Source organism: Aphanomyces invadans, assembly GCF_000520115.1.
Source record: "Aphanomyces invadans strain NJM9701 unplaced genomic scaffold supercont1.11, whole genome shotgun sequence".
Lineage (NCBI taxonomy): Eukaryota > Oomycota > Saprolegniomycetes > Saprolegniales > Verrucalvaceae > Aphanomyces > Aphanomyces invadans.
Window position 1 is genome coordinate 1,280,904 of NW_008580156.1, and position 15,263 is coordinate 1,296,166.

General features: G+C 56.2%; 7 protein-coding genes across 9 annotated transcripts; 4 read left to right on the top strand and 3 right to left on the bottom strand.

Moving 5' to 3' along the window:
* The first annotated feature begins 2,684 nt into the window (after positions 1-2,684).
* On the top strand, positions 2,685-4,065 carry H310_06495 (hypothetical protein). Its single transcript, XM_008871593.1, has 5 exons — positions 2,685-2,955; positions 2,996-3,078; positions 3,129-3,314; positions 3,364-3,678; positions 3,732-4,065. Exons 1-5 carry the CDS (start codon positions 2,712-2,714, stop codon positions 4,041-4,043), a joined length of 1,140 nt encoding a protein of 379 aa, XP_008869815.1. The 5' UTR covers positions 2,685-2,711; the 3' UTR covers positions 4,044-4,065.
* A 497-nt stretch (positions 4,066-4,562) lies between these two features.
* H310_06496 (hypothetical protein) lies at positions 4,563-6,452 on the top strand. Its single transcript, XM_008871594.1, has one exon. The coding sequence runs from the start codon at positions 4,775-4,777 to the stop codon at positions 5,354-5,356; it is 582 nt and encodes a 193-aa protein (XP_008869816.1). The 5' UTR covers positions 4,563-4,774; the 3' UTR covers positions 5,357-6,452.
* A 525-nt stretch (positions 6,453-6,977) lies between these two features.
* Positions 6,978-7,848, bottom strand: H310_06497. Of its 2 annotated transcripts, XM_008871595.1 has the most exons (3): positions 7,423-7,848; positions 7,286-7,369; positions 6,978-7,233 (listed from the first exon to the last, which is right to left on the bottom strand). In XM_008871595.1, the coding sequence occupies exons 1-3, from the start codon at positions 7,834-7,836 to the stop codon at positions 7,069-7,071; spliced, it is 663 nt and encodes a 220-aa protein (XP_008869817.1). In that variant the 5' UTR covers positions 7,837-7,848; the 3' UTR covers positions 6,978-7,068. The 2 variants fall into 2 exon arrangements, with proteins under 2 accessions (XP_008869817.1, XP_008869818.1); XM_008871596.1 differs by having other exon boundaries at positions 7,286-7,848.
* Positions 7,849-8,208: 360 nt separating this feature from the next.
* H310_06498 lies at positions 8,209-10,678 on the top strand. 2 transcript variants are annotated; one of them, XM_008871597.1, is made up of 7 exons: positions 8,209-8,309; positions 8,356-8,541; positions 8,600-9,067; positions 9,114-9,305; positions 9,350-9,528; positions 9,581-9,629; positions 9,684-10,678. In XM_008871597.1, exons 1-7 carry the CDS (start codon positions 8,235-8,237, stop codon positions 9,768-9,770), a joined length of 1,236 nt encoding a protein of 411 aa, XP_008869819.1. In that variant the 5' UTR covers positions 8,209-8,234; the 3' UTR covers positions 9,771-10,678. The 2 variants fall into 2 exon arrangements, with proteins under 2 accessions (XP_008869819.1, XP_008869820.1); XM_008871598.1 differs by having other exon boundaries at positions 8,600-9,064.
* Positions 9,834-10,688, bottom strand: H310_06499 (hypothetical protein). Its single transcript, XM_008871599.1, has 2 exons — positions 10,383-10,688; positions 9,834-10,335 (listed from the first exon to the last, which is right to left on the bottom strand). The coding sequence occupies exons 1-2, from the start codon at positions 10,671-10,673 to the stop codon at positions 10,009-10,011; spliced, it is 618 nt and encodes a 205-aa protein (XP_008869821.1). The 5' UTR covers positions 10,674-10,688; the 3' UTR covers positions 9,834-10,008.
* Positions 10,689-10,748: 60 nt separating this feature from the next.
* H310_06500 (hypothetical protein) lies at positions 10,749-11,311 on the top strand. The gene is made up of 3 exons (XM_008871600.1): positions 10,749-10,841; positions 10,908-10,961; positions 11,017-11,311. The coding sequence occupies exons 1-3, from the start codon at positions 10,791-10,793 to the stop codon at positions 11,152-11,154; spliced, it is 243 nt and encodes an 80-aa protein (XP_008869822.1). The 5' UTR covers positions 10,749-10,790; the 3' UTR covers positions 11,155-11,311.
* H310_06501 (hypothetical protein) lies at positions 11,141-15,206 on the bottom strand (the record flags this gene model as incomplete). The annotated part of the gene is made up of 16 exons (XM_008871601.1): positions 11,141-11,326; positions 11,404-11,718; positions 11,798-12,307; positions 12,382-12,588; positions 12,674-12,920; positions 12,973-13,091; positions 13,172-13,303; positions 13,374-13,484; positions 13,531-13,743; positions 13,795-13,846; positions 13,915-13,994; positions 14,094-14,204; positions 14,316-14,536; positions 14,587-14,689; positions 14,758-14,928; positions 15,114-15,206. The coding sequence occupies 16 exons, from the start codon at positions 15,204-15,206 to the stop codon at positions 11,219-11,221; spliced, it is 2,793 nt and encodes a 930-aa protein (XP_008869823.1). The 3' UTR covers positions 11,141-11,218.
* Positions 15,207-15,263: the final 57 nt, after the last annotated feature.

Sequence of the window (15,263 nt, forward strand, 5' to 3'; positions counted from 1 at the left end):
AGGAGGTTCGACGAATCAACCGAAACAGACTGGCGACGCGATGACAGTCAGAACCGACATCGACTGCACTCGACATGCTCGCGTAATGGCATGCCGCATGTCCAGCAGCCCGAGGCTGAGCGGCAGGGCTGTCGTTTCTACACCAACTACTGCATGAACCCGGGGCGACGGATTTGCCCTTCTCTCCAGCCACGGTATCCCGTCTAACGACCGGAGGTAGCCCGGACATGAGGTCGACATCCCCTTCGAAGCCAACAACGTCGCGCAACATTGCGGTGCCCTTGAGTGCAATCGACACACCAACCAGTCATCCAAACGTCGGTTGGCATTACGAGTGGTTGCCTCAAGATCACACGGTCAGACTCCAAAGGTAAACCATGCAAAGAGGACATCGATATTCGACGTCGGCATCGTGAACGGGGCTTGCTGTACATTGTATGTACAATGCGAACATGACGTGGGGAAACGACGTACGAGGCATAGCTATCGCAACTTGCCTCGGTTTGGAGCGCGTGGTGCAGAACAAGCACGTCCAGATGGCATTGTCCGTTCGTGGGAAGAATCGGGTGGTTGTGGTGAAAAATCCACCCAGTGAGGCAACTCGTGCAAGTCTCGCGCCCATGTGGACGATAGATTCTGCTTGATGGAAGGCTTCGATGGAAGCATAGGCGAACCCGGCGTACGTCGGCGGGGAAGTTGTCGCCAACAGAGGAACGGCTCGAACCCATGGCGGTCACGAGCGCATCTGTCGTGTATGTGCCGCACTCGATTGGGACGGCTCTCGTTGTGCCGGACTGTCACCACCGCAGCAATGCGTTTTCGACTTCAATCGAGTCGACCACCCCCATGACGACGTTGTTGCGCCATGGCAACTAAAACCAAGTCAACTCTCACACCGCAAACGACTTGCCACATCCTTTATCCTCATCTGGCGTCCTCTGGTCGTTATTCGAGCCAGCCACTGTGGGCTATTTGACACTCGGCCACGGACCAAGCCAACACACTCTCTATATCGCTTTGTATTCCTCGATACATGTTGTCCCTGAGTAGTTGGCAGTGTTGTCCGTGTAACGAGTAAGGTATCGCATATCGCGCGCGCAGCGCCACGCGTATGGGTAATATTCCATGGCCGGTCTACCCACGAATACTGACTTCCGCACACGGACGTGATGCGGGGTCGAGTGGTGCGACGATGCCGCCAAGGCGAGCTTCGACCGTGTTCGTGAGCAGCAGGTGCGTTTCAAGGCATTGTGGGACCGATGGCTGCACGTATTTGTCGGCATTTGACTTGATTCACACTGAAGGGGGTGCGAGGACGTCGACTGCCGACACGACGACGCTTGGTGGCATGGACAAGATGCGTTGGCTATGGACCACATCCGCCATAAAAACTTGCGCACCCGTGTGGTTGGTGTGCGACCAGCAGAATACGCTCGGCACGGTTGGGCAAACAACGTCGCTGCACACCACAAGCGTCCGGTCAAGGAGATTCCAACCAGCAACTCCAGCGATAGCATCCACGAATGTGCTTTCGTGTCGTTGGCGACAGGACAATAATGGTCCCAGCCTGGCGCTTCGTTCGCAAACGCTCGCGACTGGCGGCAATTCATGTTGCGATCATACCACGCAGCTCCCTGTCACTGCAGCGACGTCTGTTCAAGGCCGATGGGGGGGTTGCAATGTCGCGCAGCTCGCGTCACGCAGATCTTGCCACGCAGAGAGGACATTTCAACTGTGTGAGGTCGCATGTTGAAGTGGACGACGTACTCCGGGCATGCTGGGGAACTAGCCTGTGCGTTAAGGGGTCCACCAACTCTTGAGTTGTGGTGGTTACAATCCAAGCGAGCGGCGGCGGAGGAATCAAGCTGTGGCGAGCAGGGCAAGTCGAGAAGTGGACCAAAGATTGACCCGATGTTCACTCGGCGTGCAGAATCGGCCAGGACGATGGCAATTCCGTCCCGCCGCCGACTCCAACCAAATGTCGTTGCGGCAGCATGAGGGATTGTCCTTCCAAGTGCACCAATTCGTTGTGTGAAGGATGCGATGGCGCTCTCTTCAAAGCAGGTTGTCCAGCATCTGCTCGCTCTGTTTCGTTACCGTGGCCACTTGCATCAAAACGACCGAACTTGCCATCACAACCAGATCATCTCGTATGGAACCCACAACACAGTCATGGCCATGTAGGTTTCGACAAGTCCTTTAAGTAGTGCAACTACTCAACGGACTTGGTGGATGATGTCCAATGCGCCGCGGGCCGCAAGCTTCACTCGAACCGATTCGTCGGCGGCAAGGCTCGCGACTGTCTGAAGCGCTTCCGCACACAGCAGCACGTTTTCCGATGATAGCCAATGCAAGATCGAGTCCAGGCGGTCGTCGTCTTCGATCGGCAGCCCACTCGCACCCATCTCTTTGACCAGTCGTGAAGCGTGCAACGCACATGACTCTTACAACCCCAGCGCTCATCAGGCTCGCCTCGGGTAGCTAAGGCAGTCCGGGAGTTGGCGGCGCCCTGGACATGTTCATCGCACGATCCATCCTCACCATGCCACGCCTCCTTGTGAGCCGGTCGATCGGGCGATCACTAAAGCAACACATCGATCGTGGACCGTTGCGCGGTGGCTGTGCGATCTTGGCCAAGTCTGTACGATACATCGCTTGCCATTGGAAGTGTAATTTTAGAAACAGCAGTACCTATCCACGGCGTCGTGAGGATGAAGCAGGCCGTGCAGGTACTGTCGCAGCGTCTGTCGGAAGTGCTGCCGGCGATGGGGACGACCGACATGGATCCGCTTATCCTGGACGTCGACGAAGTCGCAAATTCGTCGGGCCCTGCGACGTCGGTTTTGCCCGTGCCCAGCACGGCAGTTCACTTGCACCCCGACGTGCAAAAGAAGCACCAACGCGTGGGGCTGTACCTGCAAGTCATCGGCGCGATCTGCCTGAGCTTCATGGCAGGTACGTCCTCTTCGTTACGGTTCGACCTCAGCGCGTGCAGTGCTCGTCAAGTACACATCCCGCGCGATCTCGGTCGAATCGCTCGTGTTCTGGCGGTCCTTCCTCGCCCTTGGGGTGAATGTGGTACGAGTTTACGCGATCGAGGCCCAGCATACCACCAGCGGCTACGATAGACGCTCCAACATCACTTTGGCATGCCGTATTTGACCATCTTCCTCGATGAGCTTCGATCGACAGTCCAACTTCACAGCGTCTTGACCTACCTCGTCACAACCTTGTCATTTCATGCAGTGGCAGCCATGCCTGTGTCGGATGCTAGTGTTGTGTTAGGATCGACGTCGGTGCTGACGTGCCTCGCCGTACGTTGTCGCCCGACCGCGACGCCATGGCTCACACTTGTCTTGTCAGGGCTACAGGTTGCTCCAACTGGACCGCCACTCTTCGCACAAGATCGCGATCCGCGCCACAGAGTGGATTCTCGGAGCGATGCCCTTGCTGGGCCTGTTGTTCGTCCAAGGCCCTTTGTGCCTCCTCCCAGACGCTGCGTCGTCCGCGCCACCACCAGGCCTCGCTTACGTCGGCGGTGTCACGGCCGCCATGCTGTCGGGCGTGATGTGGGTCGTCATGCCGCAGCTTCATGACATCTCGCCACTACCCGTGATCACCCACACGTTGGTCTTGAGTTCAACCGTGTCTGGTCTGAAAAGTGTCATCTTCCCCGAGGTAAGGGTCCAGCCATGGCGTGACCGCGATCACGCTGATTGCATGTTGCACAGGCCGTCGTGCCCACCGACGTCGTGTCGCTGCCGCGCGTAGTCACAGAGGTAGTTGTCATGGCCGCCTTGGGCAGCATCGGCCAGATCAGCGTCACACGAGGATGTCAGCTCTACCCGATGGAGCCCCTCCCCGTGGTTCCATTTGCCGCGGGGCTTGTGAGCATGCTCGTGCTGGACGCGGTCGTGTGCAAGGAGTACCTCCCCGCGGGACCCACGATCGCGGTTGTCGTTGCTGTCGGCGCCACCGCGTTGCTCATCCTTCGAAAACCAGCCTCCGACGTCGTGCAACCGGTCGTTGCAGCGCCAGAATAAGAGAGATGCATGCAGATGGACTGTACTATGAACGAGTTGGTAGTCGTCCCCGCGCACGTTCGGGACTTGTCGAAGAAGACTGAGGTCGAGTCGCAGGGCTCGATGGCGTGTTACGTGTGTGCCAGGACGCGCCCACGATTTGTCGAGCATGCAAGGCGCTGCGTACATTCGTACCAGCAAACGACGTCGCTCGTGCAAAACGTGCATGGGACATCCAGCAGGTCGGGAGAGACTTTTCACTGCAAGTACACACCGGACTGCATGTTCACGACCGTGCACCAACATGGCGGATGGTTCCGCCAGAGTGCATCCAGACTCGACCATCGATTCCATCCAAAAACGACGCGTTCGTGCATCGTGTTATATATCAAAGAACGCTCGCAAACCTTGGCGGAATGCGCATCTTGGCCCGACCAACATGCAACCTGCGCAACACACGGAATCGACTAGACCACATCAGACCGCGGGACAACCGCGTTTTCGTCCCAGTCCCACACGTGCGTCGACGCGACTTTGTTTGGCAGGTGGACCGGCTCGTCTTCGCCAAACATGGTCACACACACATACTCGCACGTGTCGACGTTGTACGCGCTGTCCGCTCGTAGTCGGTCGGCCAGGTCCGCCGCCCACGTGGGGGGAATCTTGTGCTTGTGGAGAAAGGCATCGCTTGGCATGCACGCCAAGATCGCGAGCGGGTCGAACACGTCCTTGTGCGGGGCTCCGTCTCCGTCATGGACTTGCGACGCTTGCGGCCATCGTCGACTCGCCTGCGACTGCAAATACGCCATGGCGTCTTCGTCCTTCAGGTGGCGCAGCTCCACGGGCTGGCTGAGCCACGTTGGCCATGCTGGGTGCGGCGCGCGCAGGAGAAATTTGAACACGTCGTCCCCTTCAACTTTGTGCAATTGGTACGCGAGCAAAAACAATTCGTCCTGCGTTGCTGTCTTGTCGACGCGGTGTCGTTGTGGCCACTTCGATGGCAACGCGGTCGTGTAAAAGAACCGGTGCCACAAAGTAAACGCGTGCTTTTCAAAAAAGTGGGCGAGTTTGGCATTCCAATGTCGCCGCTGGGGGGTATTGTCCAGGAGGAACGAGCGCACATGCTTGGTCCAGGTCTCCCATGGCTTGGCTTCCAGCACCGCCGCGTACGCGACCTCAACGGCGGTGGACACGTCAGCGCTTGCCGCGTCGTCGACGTCCATCGAATCATGCAAAAGTTTTTGAATCGGGACGGTCTTGAATGGAGCACTTGCAGCGACTGGTTCGACGTCGGGTTCCTTGACATCCGTGCGAGATTGCTCGGTGGACTTTAGTGTGTTTTGCTTTGAAGTAGACATTCCACGGGGCGCTAGCAAGTGCGTCGCCGCGGCGGTGCGACTTTTTTTGGGGTGGCTACGTTTCGTGGCGGATTTTGGCGTTGGGGGGAGTTGGTGCAAGCGTGTCCGAGTAGTGCTCGGGGAAGACGAAGGCGACGATGGCGCTACAGCATCCGTCGCCGAGTCAGTCGCCGCGCTCGTCGTCTTGCCCGAATTCCTGCGGGATTCCACGTAGTCCTCGTCCTTATCGTCGTCGATGTCGTTTTCGTCGTCGTCATCGTCGAGAGCGATGATGTCCACGTACGCGGAATGGTGTCGTGTGGTGGGAAAATTGCGCGGCGTCACGGGCTTCTTTGCCGATCGTTTGGTCAGTTTTGCTTTTTTGGACGGACGTGGCATGTCCAGCAATTCTAACGTGTGCGTGGCAGGCGGCGACTGGATGGCGTTTGTGGATGCTGGTAGCAGTTGCGCCGTGGATTGAGTAGTCAAGGACGTTTCGAGTGTCTGTGGCGCTGAAGGAGGGGACGGCGGCGATGCCACTGGAGCGGTAGGTGTCGCATGTTGCGGAGGGACTGCGCTTTGCTCGGCGACCTGTAAAGGAGCTGGGGCAGTCGATGGCGGAGGTTCCGTCGGCATCGTTGGAGGAACCTGTCCTGGTCGGGGAGAATTCAGCATAGGAAGCGGCACAGGTGCTGCGAGGCTTGTGTCGTTCGGAACGTATTCTGGTGACTGAGGCTGGTGCTTTGACATGGAAAAGATCGTCACGTTCACGGAGGTGTCCAAGAATTCCTCGACAAGTTGCCTCCCGTCCTCCATTATGTACGCGCGGACGAGATGGTACAGACCTCGAACGTTCTTCGTCTTGAAGGTTGCCGCCACCCACGCGACAAAGCCAAACAGGGCCTTTTCTGCCTCGTTCGCGTTCGCTTGGACGGTGGCTAGCTGCGCGAGAAGGGAGTCTGTCGCTTGACGCGCGTTCGCGTTGCAATGCTCCAGCTGCCGCCCCATGGCTTCGAGCTTGGCCAGCTCAGTGTGCAACTTGGACGCCATCATCCGTCGGTGGCACGAGTACGCGGCTGGACCGAAAGCGATCAAGACTACTGTTGTGGCAAACTTGTGCTTTGTATGGAGTAATTCTTTCCGGATAAACTAACTGATGAAGTCCGACAGGACCATGCTGGCATCGCGATCGCGTTGGTCTCTGCCAGACGAGACCTTGAAAAGGAGGGCAGTGCTGCAGCTGCTCGAGCCAGGGAGGAGGGTACTTGTGCTCATGGACTAGGTGCGTTGGAAGCCAGTAAACGAGATCCTTCTCGAAGTAGGCTTCCGCGCGGTCCACAGCAGAGTGCCAACGTTTCTCCTTCTCGTGGCTAGGGGCTTTCGCGCCAGTGGTTGGAGCGCGCCAAGCAAACCAGCGTAGAACGGCGTGCCGTTGGAAACCACATTGGAATGCGCATGGTTGTGTCCAGGCCACAGCATCCATTCCATTCGAATTTTTACTTGCTTGTAGCGCAAGAATACGCGACACGAACACCCTTGTGAATGTTGTGGATGGAGTAACGAGAAGGAGCGAAGGCCGACCATCGTACGAGCTTGATTGTCCAAGACGTTGACAATGGAGGATGACTCCAGCAGGTTCGCACGGCATCGAGAGGTCTGAATTCAATCTAAATTGGCCGCTACGCCTTATCACCGACTCCTCAAGGCTCCTAATACTCGAGAATGGGGTCCCCGACGTTTTGAATGAGTGGAATGGTGCATTTCAGGTCAAACACTTTGCTCAGGACAATCTTGAAGACCTTCTGGACATTCACAGCATGGGATGCTGACGTGAAAATTAGCGGAGCCTTCATGGCCTTGGCAAACTTTCGCGCCTGCAAAAAGACCCATGAAGCTGGACATGACGGTGCAACGACGACGATATACCTGCTTTGTGACGTCGTCCTGCTCTTCTGGGGAGCTCGTGGCAATATGATCGTATTTGGTGCCGACCAGGAACGGGCACGCGTTCTGAGTGAGTCATCGAATGAGGAACTCTCGAAGGAACAACGGATCGAACGAACCTTGTTGATCGCTCGCACTTGTCGATACCATTCTTTGACGCTGGTTAATGTGGCTTTGCGTGACAAGTCAAACATGAAGAGGACTGCAACGGCGTCGTTGCACACCAGCGGCAGCATGCTGATGAATTCCCGGTGCCCACCCAAGTCCCAGATGCTGAAAGTGATCTCGGTGTTACGCAGCGTGATTGTTTTCTCCATGAAGTTCACCCCCAGCGTGTGAATGTAATCCTCGTCGAACTTGCCTTCGACATACTTGACCATGAGACTTGTCTTGCCCACTTGTGCGTCTCCGACCATGCCAACCTTCACCACGACGTTATTTCGCCCGCCTGTCGGAACTTGAGCACTCATCGACGCCGTGTTTCCTTTCTCTTCGCCATCCAGCTTGTCGTCATCCGGCGCTTCGCTCGACATCGCGGCGAGTTGGTCGAATTGAAAATCTTTCATCGTATCTCCTCCATTCGGTATCCGGATGCCATCCATTTAAATATCCAGGGCCAAACGAAGCGTACACACGATGCACGAGCACTTCGGTTCGTATCTGTTGCAACGTATTGTTTGCGTCCAAGTGTGGCAACATCATTGCAATAGCCTTTGCACAAACTGGAACGCGGCACACATAACCCATGGCCTCTTCGTTTAGCTACCATAAACTCCTCTGGTGAAGGGGCAATTTCCAATGTTCGTGTATGTGAAACTCCGTCCTGTATCCGGATACGCACAACCGTTTCCGACCCGATCTTTCAACACAACCGTCGCCTCTGATTGGCTGAAGCGAGATCCTGAAGCGTTTTCTTCGAAGGCCAACCACGATGGCCGACGACGCCGAGATCAAGCGCTTGGTGACTGAGACTCTGGAGATGCAAGGGGTGCTGAGCCAAATCAAGGTTGGTTTCGTGTGTTCAAGCCAACGATCGTGACATGCTTGAATAGGCTCAGTTGCGCGCTGCCGTGTACAATGCAATGCATGAAGTGGCACCCGAGCCTACAAAGGTGAAGCGCGACCTCTTCGCGTCGAAAGAATCGTCGCTTGCATTGCGAGTAGTGGTGGAATTCCTTCGGCAATTCAATTTACACCATACTTTATCCGTTCTCACAGCGGAAGCATCGTTGACCGAGGTAAGGCAGTGCCATGCGTGTCGACAATGACAGAGTGTTAATGACAAACGTTACGTAGGCCGACCTGTCGTGTACTCGGCGGGACGTGGCCACATCGCTTCACTGGTCTTCGCTTGGCACATCGACAACAGCCCTTTTAGTCGACTTGATCCATAATCAGTCGAATGGGGCACGCGACGACAAAGCGAATACACCGTCATCGATCGATTCCGAATCATTGCAAATTCCCAAGAAATCCTCCGAAGACGCACGAAGCGGCGATTCTTCGCAGAATGCCAAGACTGTTCGAGCACCTTCGTTGGATTTGAAGCCGTTGAAAACTCCAAACATACTGGGGTTTGCCACAACAGAATGCAGCGTCCCAACGACATCATTTAGTACAACAAAACCAAACACTTCTGTCGAGCCGCACGCCAACGACGATGACGGAGAAGACGACGAAGAGTCCATTGCCTCATCCGTTCAAGAAGCAACCTCCTCCGTCGACAATGCATCGCCGGATAAACCAGCTGCTCGTCAGGAAGTCGTCGGGCTATGAATTGTGTGGGAATTCATCTCATCATGGCTGCTAGGCGCCAGCAACGGACAAACCATCAGCAAAACTTGTCCCCGAGCCGTCCAAGGCAAACGACTTGCCTCCACTTGGTAAACCATCGCTACTGGGCGCGCTGCCACCCATGCCTGGTTCCAAGCCCGCGGCATCTGTCACGACCCCAACCCCGACCGACGGTGGCGATGACGACGACCAAGATGAGGACGACGATGTACGGAATCTCGTTGTGGCCCCATGTTAAACTCTGCATTTCAGGCGGCGCGGTTGCGGGCGCTGGACGCGTCGTTGAAAGCGATGGAAGCCGAAGACGATACGGGCACGTTGTCCAAACTCAAAGCGTCGCTGCAGCACGAATTGGAAGCGAAGAGCGACGACGACGGTAGTCATTACGGGAGCGATTTCGAGGAAGATTTTGAAGAAGATGCGATTGCCAGGTGTGTTGGGAAAATGCGTGTTTGCCATGTCGTTCTCAATGGCAAACACTAGTGATGTCGAAGAAGACGTGGGCACGTCGAAAACGTCCGACGACGATGGGGTGCATCCTTCCTGTGGCAACGCTGCACTCGTTAACGTGGGTGGACTGGTTTAGGGATTCAAGCCGTCGGCGGCGGACAAACCTGTCTCTAGGTCTGTGTTGGACACGTACGACCACGTCGAAGACGTCGAGAGGCCGTAGAATGCTGCATGCGCGGGGCGTTGGTCGACGCATCGACCTGTGCTGTCTAACGTCGACACCCGATTCCATTGTGCGACAGCGATCGATTTGCATGACATGCATCCATGGACTGGCAAGTGCAAATGGAGTCCCTTCAGCTGGCTAGTTTGCCACATGAGTAGTCAAGGGAATGGAGGGCAATTCCAGTGCTTGTTTCGTTGCCATGTGGCTGCAATGGATTGGGCTGCTAATCCTTCATTTACTCAACGTCCTTGGCTTCGTCCGCCTTGGGCACGAGTTCGTCGAACGGACGACCGAGCAATCGCTCGACGACAGAACGATCGTCTTCGCCAAACGCTTCGGGATGAACAAAGTAGTGCTTGTCTTTGGCTTTGAAGTTGATCATGGGGTGCATCGACTTGTCGGGAAAGGTCGCGTCGGCAAGCTGAAAGTCCGTCGTGGTCTTGGCCGCGAGCAAGTTGAGCGTTTCGACAGTCACAGTTTCCGAGTTACGGTTGATCCACAAGCGCAGGACGTACGGCTTGAAGAGGACGTGAAACAGGGCGGTGGTCCCCATCCCAAATATCTAGCATCGCGTTCAGCAACAAGATGGGCCGGGGGTGTCGACCATACCATGACGGTGCCGCACATGGCCCACTGCGCCACTAGAGACGACGTCACGGAGCCATACATGCACGTGATGGGCATTCCAATCGACGTCAACGTGCACGACGTGATCGAGACCGCCTTCATCATGCGCACAGGTCTGGCGAGGGGAGCTTCGTAGATAAGTTCCTTTGCATACTCCGGCTTGTCGGTCGCTTCAATGGAGAAGTAGCGGGCGTGGTTACGGACTCCCGTGGCAGTCGTCCCTCTGTGCAGCTGCCTCAGCAGCACGGGTTGGGCCAGGCGGCGCACCAGCATGTTTGTTGACCAAAGTGATTGGCAGCAGGATTATACGGATATTTATCCGGAGGTCCACAGTTACCGAGAATAACATTGGTGTTCAGTCCGCCAAGAAAACACGATCCCGCCGACACCATGTCCCGCAAGATGAAGCGCTCGGTGGTCAAGTCACAGCACGAACTGGAGGCAAGAATGTCGATGCGTGTCTTCATGTCCGTGTTTGCGATGTGCTGATCGTCGTCCTGTCTGTAGATTCGTCGAGCGAAGGAGGCGAAGGAGAAGCTCGCCAAGAAGCGCGAGAACCGGGTACGTCCAGTCGGTCCAAGCTCGCCAAAACGTAATGGGTGTGTGAGTGTTGCAGAAAGCGACGCAAGCCAAGACGGGCGTGAAGAAGCTGTCGTCCAAGGTCTTGCGCCGCATCAAAGCGCGCAAGGAACAGAATGGCGACGACGAGAGCGACAAGGACGAAGGCGAAGAAACCATCATGGAAACGGAGTAACTTGGTCTCGAGTTGTCTATATATTACGATACCCCATCCTCAGCCCGACGTCTTGAAGGGACAGTCACAACCGATCGAGGCACTTCGACATGTACTTGTCCATGTCGTCGACTTCCTCGAGCGTCTCCTTGATAATGTCGTACACCATCGCGTGCCACTTGTCGTTCATGTACTGCACACACACACACGCGCATCCATGCGTCAGTGGCAGCACTCCAGTCATTCACCACCACGTCATGGCGAGCTTACCTTGAGCTGCGCGTCGACGCGAGTCGCTTCCGTCAAGTACCTGTTAATCAGTGCATTCGTCGTCCGGTCGGCGATGCTGCCTTGACGGGCCATTTGTGCCTGCGGTTGTGGAGCGAGAGGGGGTGGCGGCCCTTTCCGCGACGTCGCTGTCGTGAATGCCGACGTCGCCAAGCCCGCATCAAAGAAGTGCTCGCCCATGAGCTGGTTTTCGAGCGACAGGGGCTGGCCGTTCAACACTTGGACGTTCTTCAGCACGTGGCTCACGAATGGCCGCAAGAGGCGCATGTGGCACACCGGGTTGTGCGAGATAGTCACCTGTGTATCCAGGTCAATCAACATCCGAATGTTACAACAGCCACGAGGTTCTCGATTCATGCGTGCTGGACGCGCGTACCTCTTCCGCTCGCGAACCCAGACCTGCCAACCAGTGCAGCTGGTCGAGCGATGTCAATTGGTTGTATGCAAAGTGGACGTGTTTCAGCGCGGTGAAGCTCTGGAGGTACAAGCCGCCACCAGCGCCGACGCCACTGTTGTTCAAGTTCGACGTTGACGTTTGGGGCGACGATGTCACGGCCTGGGCAATCGCGTCGAACGGAATGTACTTGAAGACGATAGCGGTCACGATGTTGTGAATCTTGGTGCTCTCGAGCGCCTCCAGTGCGTCTCCGTACACGAACAACGTCCGCGACTCGTCCGACACTTCGACCTCGGAAAACCCAATTTGGATCTGACCCACGTTCATGGCGGCAGTGGCAGCCAAGAGGCGCTTCATGTTTACGTGTTTGTCGGCAGGGTGGTTGGCCCACGGGTCGTCAAACTCGGGCGCCACAGCCACGACGTCCATGTCGAATTTTTCCTCCCACTTTTTGCGGACGGCAGTGATAGCTCGCACACGTTGTGCTTCCTACGGCCAGTCAGTGAGTGGGCGAGATGGGGCTGCACGGATGGTTCGTCGATAGGGTAGGCAGCACGACGTACTTGGTTCTCTTCCCGTTGTTGTTCTCGCCGCTTCTCGTTGGCCTTTTGACTCAGGCTAAATGCTTCGCGCCGCTCGTCTTCGGTGACGGCCTTCAAGTCCAAGTTGCGCAGCGACACAAAATTCTGGATCATGAGAGGGCGGTAGTCGGGGCTCTCGACTTCGTTAAATTTGTTGCCATCGAGACGGAGCTCCGTGAGGGCCACGAGCTATCGCAACCAAACTCACCGTGACCCCACGTCATGTTGACAACGTAATTTTGAACAGACGGGAGCGACCGAAGCCATGTCGTACCTGAAACAACGGCTGCAAGCTGTCTTTCGACGGAAGTTTGTTGTTGGAGAGAAAGAGGCGCTGCAGCGTGGGGAGGCGGCCGAGCGAAGTCGGCGATATGACATCGATGAAGTTGCGGCGGAGGTTGAGTTCAGTCAGTAGCGTGAGCGAGCTGATATTTTCCAACACGGTGATGCGATTGCCGGCGAGATTGAGCACGCGGAGTTCGTTGAGCTGGTCGAGGCACTCGATTTTGTCGATTTCGTTGCTAAAACGTCACCACGTCAGCGGCCGGTCACTCAGCGTACCAAAGTTGGTACCTATGCAGATCGAGAACGTCCAGTTTTGCCAAACACGCTAAGTTTTCGATCGTCTTGAGCTTGTTTTTGCCCAGCATGAGCACGCGCAGGTTGGGCACGACGTGGAGATTGTCGATTTTCTGGAATTGCGCCATGAAGCAGAGGGTCAATATGCGATGGAGGATGGAGGCAGGTAAACACAGGTGTGTGTGTGTCGTACCTCGATTTTGTTGTTGTACAAGTCGAGAAAGATCAGATTCGGGAGCCCGTGCAGGTTGTCGATGGCTGTGATCGAGTTGTTTTGCAGGTTGAGCAGCCGCAGGATGTGCTCGCCTTCCAGCAATGGCACGACCTTGATGGAAAATTCCCGTCACCATCAGCTTCGATCCGTCCATGCCGCAGACATCGGCGTGGGACTGTACCTTGAGCGCCCGCCGGTCCAGGTTCAAGCGCTCTGGGTTGGCCGCTTTCGCACGCTCGTTGCGGTACACGACCGGGACGCCAGGGATGTCTGGGGTTTCGCCAAAACATACCTGACACCACAAGACGTCAACGACCGACCACGATGAAGCAGCATACGTCGGAGGTATCGACGTCCTTGTCTACGGACGCCCGTCGATTTGTTGCTTTCGTCGCGGGATCCACCGTGTGCACAATCGACATGGCGGGCTCGGGTTTGGAAGCGGTGTTCGAAGTGTCAGCGGGTGGTGCGCGGGAGTCGTGAAGACTGAACGAGTGCTGCTGTTTGGCCGGGTGTGGAGTCGACGACGATGGGTGGAGTCGCTTTGCATCCTATCACACAGAAAGTGCAGAGTTGGGCCAGCATGGCAGAGCCAGTTGTACGTTGGGGTTGGCGCTGAGTTCTGCGTGGACCGTGACGCGGTCATGGGTGGCGCTACGATGCCGCGAAGCAACGGTGAAGAAACTGGCTGTTCTTGTAGAAGCGAAAGGATGCCGTCATACCGGACATAGCCTTTGATGGTTGTGGGTTTCGGGTCGGAAGAGCTGGCCGAGTTGTTGGGTGCTGGACCAGACGACATAGTCTACGAAACACGTCAATGCATGAGCTTGAGCTCGTGTCAGCACTCGGCGCAACAGCAAAACGCGCCCCAGCACGACAAGCCTTTGGAAGAGTGCCAAACCTGCTGGGTGCCTCCTGCTGTCGATGGTCGCTCCGGGACGGCCATGGACCGGCCGCCTTGTTGAATCAACTTGGCTTGGTCCGCACTCGATGAGTTCTTGACATCTTTCCACTACCATGGAAAAGTTGAGTTGGAAATGCACAAACCGCAAAGGTGCACACTGCATGGGCTGCAAGGCACTTGGATATGCAGTGCGAGATCGCACTCAGAGGGGCAGCATACCGTGTCGAGCTTCAAGGCAACCTTGGACTTGTCCACGATCGTGGTTTGCCGCCGTGTAGTGCTACCAATGGATGCTGCAGTTGGTTGGTGCCGACTCGTATTGGGCGGCCCCGTCGGCGGTTGCTGCGGCTGCGCATCATTGTTGCCGGTCCACCTGACGGTGTTGGGACCACGTGTCGTCGTCGTGTGCGATGCGTGCTTTTTCTTTTGTGGCTTTGTGTCTACCGCAACGAAATGTGCTCAACTCACATCACTAGGTGGACGTGTGTACGTTTCACGGATTGGAAAAAGTCTGGAAAGTGGTTGTCGGCCAAGGCAGTAGTAGTGCGCTCGTTGGGTCGGACCACGGCAATGCCACTCCCTCCCTGTGTGACCTACAGGATGCAAGACCATGTGAGAATTCTGTCTCGATCGCTGGTACGTCATAATCACTGCTGTCTACCGTCGGAGTGTTGATAGGCACCCCAAGAGTAGACGTGCCAGGCTTGCGCCCGCCCGATATTTTGTTGAAGAGCCCGATTGCTTTGGCATTTGGAACATTCAGCGTCGACAACGCTGCAGCAGCCGTTGCTGTCGCTGGGCTCGGCACACTGGTCGACGACGTTTGCATGATCTGGAAGATCGCTTATGTGTGGCGCATGAGGTGGCGGCCGCGCTCGTCGAATGTTTTCGCCGTCGCGACGGTGGGTTGTGTGTCCTTTCCGCTCGACGATGTAAAAAATAATGCTGGAGGAATCCATGCCATACAAATATCAAGTAAACAATTCAAATTTGGAATGTGGAATTCCCGCATCTTACCGCAGCGATCTTTCCGCGCAGGTACGGCGTACTTAAGAGAGATTTGCCATGCCCCTTCAACCAGAGAGCGATCTTCACCTCGACCTGGGCCATGGGTCGACGGAGTAGATGGACCGTGCTGGCAGCACTGGTCCGTTGGCTGCATGCAAA